Consider the following 6,065-nt stretch of genomic DNA (forward strand, 5'->3'; position numbering starts at 1 on the left):
CACATATAGAAAGCAAATATATTTTATTCTAAACGAGTGAAAATATAGGAAAAATAGAAGTTGAAAATGCACTGAGAATAGTTAAAATATGTTTAATTAAAATATTTGAAGCTTTAACTGGTTTCACAGTTTACACTGATTTTCAAAAAGTTCAAATAGAAAGACGTGGCTTATGTTGCAGCTGTCTTGCTTCTGACTAGTGTTTGAAGTTTGCCCTGTTATAAGGAGTTTATGGCTCAAAGTAGTATATGTTTTGAAAAGGATTTGATTCATAGAGGATAGTAACATGACTGGTCTTAGAAACTTTTGTAAGTTCCCTATGTTAGTCTCAAGCGACAATGTTTGGCATTGTAAGTTAAGATTGACACAGTTGACTGAACAAGTCCAAACAAACAATGCTCTGAATGTTTTCTGTCACATCATTAAGTTTATAAACCTTTTGTACATTTCCCACTATGACCATGCGTTAGTATCACGTGACAGTATATTTTGCATCTAAAAAGAGGGCCAACATGGTTGAGTGAACATGTTTAGTTATAATCTAGACAGACCTAATCTAATCTGTCTGGTGGGAGAGTGATAGGAATCATTTGTATATAGTCCAACTGGTTAAAGCTTCAAATATTTTAATAAAAAATATTTTTACTATTCTCAGTGCATTTTCAACTTCTATTTTTCCTATATATACATATATACATGCATACATATATATATATATAGTGTTTATATACATATATACATATAAATATGTATATGTGTGCACATACACAGACACACATTCAAACAATACTATATACAATGTAGTTCTGTATATATAGATGTAAGAAAAAACATCAGTGTCCTTACTTTATAAATTCTGGGTTTTGACTCCTAACTTGGTCAATTGGCTTTGCAAACACAATGTTGACCTCATTAGCTACAGATAAAATATGAATCTGTAAAAAGCAAAATATATACATTTCATTAGATATTATAACAAATGACAAGAAAATATATGCATCCCATGTAAAAACCAATCCTATCTCAGTAAACATTTAAGGATCTCTTATAATAATTTAGCCACTGGTCATTAGGGTCTGGCGATACATGTGTAAATTATATATGTAATGAATTCATAATAAAGGAGAATAGAGATTTATATCCAGTTTTATTTAGCAGCTAATTACTTCTTTTCATTTCTGCACCTACACATGTTTCTGCAAAATTTGCATTTTTATGTGCACTTATTGTTAGTTGCCACTTCTTTAGATCAGATAAAATCTAAATTAAATACAAATCAACCAAAAATACATGTGGCATTGTCATTGTTCCAAAAATAGCCTGAATTGTGACCTTTCAAAAGCAAGATGACTAACTGTCCAAAGAATTTTAGTATTCTGCAGTCATTGACCATCCTTAAATGGTGAGTGGTAGTACTAATGCTTAGTATCAAGTTCCCTGGAGTATGCTTTTTTACTGTTATTGTCATCCCTCACCCTAGTATTGCTACCTCTACTATTATTGTTGTTGATATTGTTAGTATAATGAGCTCTAAGTCTATTATTCAATTTGCTAATTTTATGATTAAATTAAATTAATTTAAATTTAAAGATATTGTTAATTTCATTCTCAAATTGTTCTGTAATTGCTAGAATAAGGTTAATTTATTGTGGAGTTTAATTACTCTCTCGACTTGCTATAGTTTACTTAATTTCAATTCCAATTTTAATAATACATATTTTGCAATTATTGACATTATGATACTTGAACAGGCATATTTATAAAATATACCATGTACCTTAAAGCAATCTTTCAGGCTCTGTTTATGTGTTATATATATTTTTTAAAGACAAGGATACTGGACAGTAAGAAAATAAAAAAAAACATGGAGAAGGTTTGTGCAAAAAGTGGAAGAAGAAAAAAGGAAATGAAATCAAGAACTAAGATCCTTGTCCTCCTTGATTATATAAGGCTCATTAAATGCAACTGGTTTACAATAAAATAACAGAAAATATGTCAAAATCTGAGAGACAGCAACTCAATCCAGATCAGGTGATGCCCTCCAATTTGATAAAAGAAACCTGCCTATGTGTCTGCATCTGCTAAAAATGTCAGTTCTCAAATTAAGCAGTGTATAGGAATTGTTGGATTGAAATAGAATATAAGATCTTTCTGCTACACATAAGCTGCATTTCTTAAATCCAGTAAAATATGGCTTGAATTTCTCCACTATTCTCCACTTAATTGAAAGTGGTGTGAAGCTGCTCTTCAAATTCCATACATTGTTAGCCAACTTAGTTGCATTACTTTTATCAATGTGCTGGAAATAAGATAGGTGGTTTGCACAACACCTCTTGAATTTTCCCTCACATAGCCTGATGTAATTCTTCTTTTCAGCTGATTTGTCATGGAGCTTAGCTGTAACTTCAGCTTTGTATATGACAGAATTTATCATACATGCCTGGTCAAGCAGAGAAACTTCAAGATCTTCACAGTTACAAATGAGATGGATTTCTTGGTGGTTAATGGAAGTTATAATGTTCTTTATATTGGGGCAGCAGCTGTATGATATTTTTATTGAGTATCTGTTAATAATTTGCCTCTATGAGTTATCGGAAAATATTTATCTAAAAGAGACAGGAATTTCTTGCTTATGTTATGCGCTTTTTTATTGTATTCTATGACCCATCATAACGTTTTATTTAGATTATATTCTCCCTTAGCATTAAGGGAGAAAGGAGGAGCAAACCAAATTATTTTCCTAGGTCTATTTTTTGGTCTATCTTTATGATTCATATTTTTACTTAAAGAGCTGTAACACATTTTATCTTTGAAGCCACTGGTAGCTAGGACACTATTATAGTAGGAGGCTGCCTTAAGAAATATTTGTTAGAAGATAGATTTGATATCCTATTACTAATGTTTGCTATCAGATTTTTAAAGATTATAGAGAGGTGACAGGACTGTTTATGTAAGTATGAGAGTTTCTCGTTTGGCTTATGATACAGCTTATGAGAGCAGGGCTTTAAATCTAGGGAAACATCTACAAAATCAGCTTTAGATAGATTAGTAATTACAGAGATTTTGAGGCCTAAATGACTAAAGGCATCAATGAAACCCAATCACTGCACACTAAAGAGCTAGAAACATGTCTGGGAATCCAACAGGGGGCAGCACTGAACAGATATGGTGCTTTTAGACATTTTTACCATACGAGAGAAATTTTTCTCCATGGTAAATGCCATTGAAATAAGTCACAAACTAACTTTAACTAACCTAAAGTTCCCATACATACATACATACATACTTTTATTCTTTTACTTGTTTCAGTAATTTGACTGCAGCCATGCTAGAGCACTGCCTTTAGTCGAACAAATCGACCCCAGGACTTATTCTATGTAAGCCTAGTACTTATTCTATTGGTCTCTTTTGCCGAACTGCTAAGCTACAGGGACATAAACACACCAACATCGGTTGTCAAGCAATGGTGTGGGAACAAACACAAACACACAAACATATATGACGGGCTTCTTTCAGTTTCCATCTACCAAATCCACTCACAAGGCTTTGGTAAACCCAAGTCTATAGTAGAAGACATTTGCCCAAGGTTCCACGCAGTAGGACTGAACCTGGAACCATGTGGTTTGGAAGCAAGCGTCTTACCCCATAGCCACTCCTGCACCTACATATACATACATATATTAAAGATTTCGTTGAACTAGGTACTTAAATTGAGACACCTTGTTAGGTCAGTATAATCCACACACCCAAACAATATTAATTGAATATTGAATGTCAAGACTGTGCAGGGGCGTTTGCACCTGATATTCCTGCTGTGTGTACAGACAATGCAATCCAGCTGAGTGAAGATATCTGCTCTTGGTACTTCAGATATGTACTTTTTATAAAGATACTTTCTACAGTATTTCCGATGTGCAGATTCCAAGGTAGGTGAATAACATATGAGTAACAACCATGTATAGGTGTCAATTCATTATGACGGTTTCAAGCGACTCCTTTAATTGATTAATGTAAACATTACATCATTTGAAAGAAAACTGTGAAAGATATTTCTTAAACATAGTGTATAGAAGATCGTGATAAAAATATTCTATAATGTATAATGGGTCTAAATTATCATATGAATAGAAATTCATAGTATACATTAAACTAATATAAGAACTATTCGCTTCATTACAGGTGGATAAATATAAGATATCATAAGAAATGGTATCCGATATATGGGGTAATTGAATTAGAGATATACTAAATGTATAGGGGAGTACATTCAGATACCATCAAATGCCAATTACGGGGGTGTAAACACACCAGCATCAGTTGTTAAGCAATGTTGGGGGACAAACACAGATACACAAACGTATACACACACATACATAAATATATATACATATATACGATGGGCTTCTTTCAGTTTCCGTGTACCAAATCCACTCACAAGGCTTTGGTTAGCCCGAGGCTATAGTAGAAGACACTTGCCCATTGTGCTACGCAGTGGGACTGAATCCGGAACCATGTGGTTTGTAAGCAAGCTACTTACCACACACCACTCCTACGCCTGTATACACACACACCAGCCAAAAGACACATGCAGACACCCATATATGCTCTCCCAAACAAAGAGGTATGCAACCATAAGTTTATACACAAATGCAGAAATGTACATACTTACTTACACCCCCACCCATACACAAAAACAAACATAAATATATATGTATATATATCATAGTATCACAGAAATGACCAGACCATCATGTGCTATTATACAATGCTGGTCATAATGCACTTCCAATTCTGGCGCCATTTTTTTCCATTTTGACCCAAATTGCTTAGCTAGATCATCTTCCCATTAGGCCATTCAAGTGGCCTATTCTGATCTCTTAGATACCACCTGGCAACTGCGCAAGTCCATCTGTTGTCTGTGAACTTTGCAAGATTTCAGGCCCAGTGGAACTTGTGCTTTCAGTATTCAGCAATCACATCATTCATTCTGCACTGTTATTGAATGATTTCATTTCGAATATGTTCTTGTAATGATATTCCTAGCAAGGATCTTTCTATAACTCTTTGCGTCATTGCCAATCATTCTATCCTTTTCATAGTAGTCCAAGTCTGACTTGCATATAAAAGCACAGATAGGATGGCACTATTGAAGTGTTTGACATGTATGGTATTGTCTATTTTTGTTTTGAACACATTCTTTATTGAAGTAAACACTTTCCATCCTGCCCTTATTCTATTTGCTGGACATATGCTCCATCATTCATGCACATTAACATTAGACATCAAGCAAAAGCACACTCATCTTATTTCTTGCTAATATTCACAAACCTTCTGCATGTAATCCCCATGTTTCACTACCATACAATATCTTATACCCACACGCATGGTATTTACATGTCAAGAGTATGTTGTCATCAAGTCACAATTTGTAAAAAGGTATAAATGGCTGCTCTATCCCAATTGTAATCTCAGACACCAATCTGTTAAACAGAAATGAATGTCTGTATACAATGATCACAGAAATTTTATTAGTAAAAAGAATGAACAAGGCACAGGCATGCCTGTGTGGTAAGAAGCTTTCTTCCTGTCCACTTGGTTCCAGGTTCAGTCCCACATCATGACACCTAGGGCAAGTGTCTTCTACTATAGCCTCAGGCTGACCAAAGCCTGGTGAGTGAATTCAGTAGAAGGAAACTGAACAAAGCCTACTGTGTGTGTGTATGTGTGTCTTTATGTCTGTGCTTGACAACCAGTGTTAGTGTATTTACATCCCTATAACTTAGCAGTTTGGCAAAAGAGATCAATAGAATAAGTAACAGGTTTAAGAAAAAATAGTACTGAGAGTAGATTCTTTCAACTAAAAATTTTTGAAGGTGGTGTGCCAGCATGACTGCTGTCTAATGACTGAAACAAGTAAAAGATAAAGATAGTAATAAATAGGAACAATATGGAACATGTGTACTGTCCCTATGTTAGGATATTTACATGGACCCATTAAGTAACTGTTATGAATTAGTTTGCATAATAAGGTTCCTTCATTTCATCCATTTCTATTTGTGCATGAG

The 6,065-nt window shown here is 34.1% G+C and overlaps 1 protein-coding gene across 1 annotated transcript in view; it reads right to left on the minus strand.

Annotated features, from left to right (window-relative positions):
- LOC106877918 (protein dachsous) overlaps positions 1-6,065 on the minus strand; it is a 62,077-nt gene that overhangs the window by 31,170 nt on the left and 24,842 nt on the right. The window contains exon 8 of the mRNA XM_052965883.1: positions 847-916. Within this exon, the coding sequence (XP_052821843.1) occupies positions 847-916 (70 nt within the window). The remainder of the gene's footprint in view (positions 1-846; positions 917-6,065) is intronic.

The sequence above is a fragment of the Octopus bimaculoides genome, chromosome 2, assembly GCF_001194135.2.
Source record: "Octopus bimaculoides isolate UCB-OBI-ISO-001 chromosome 2, ASM119413v2, whole genome shotgun sequence".
NCBI classification, from domain to species: domain Eukaryota; kingdom Metazoa; phylum Mollusca; class Cephalopoda; order Octopoda; family Octopodidae; genus Octopus; species Octopus bimaculoides.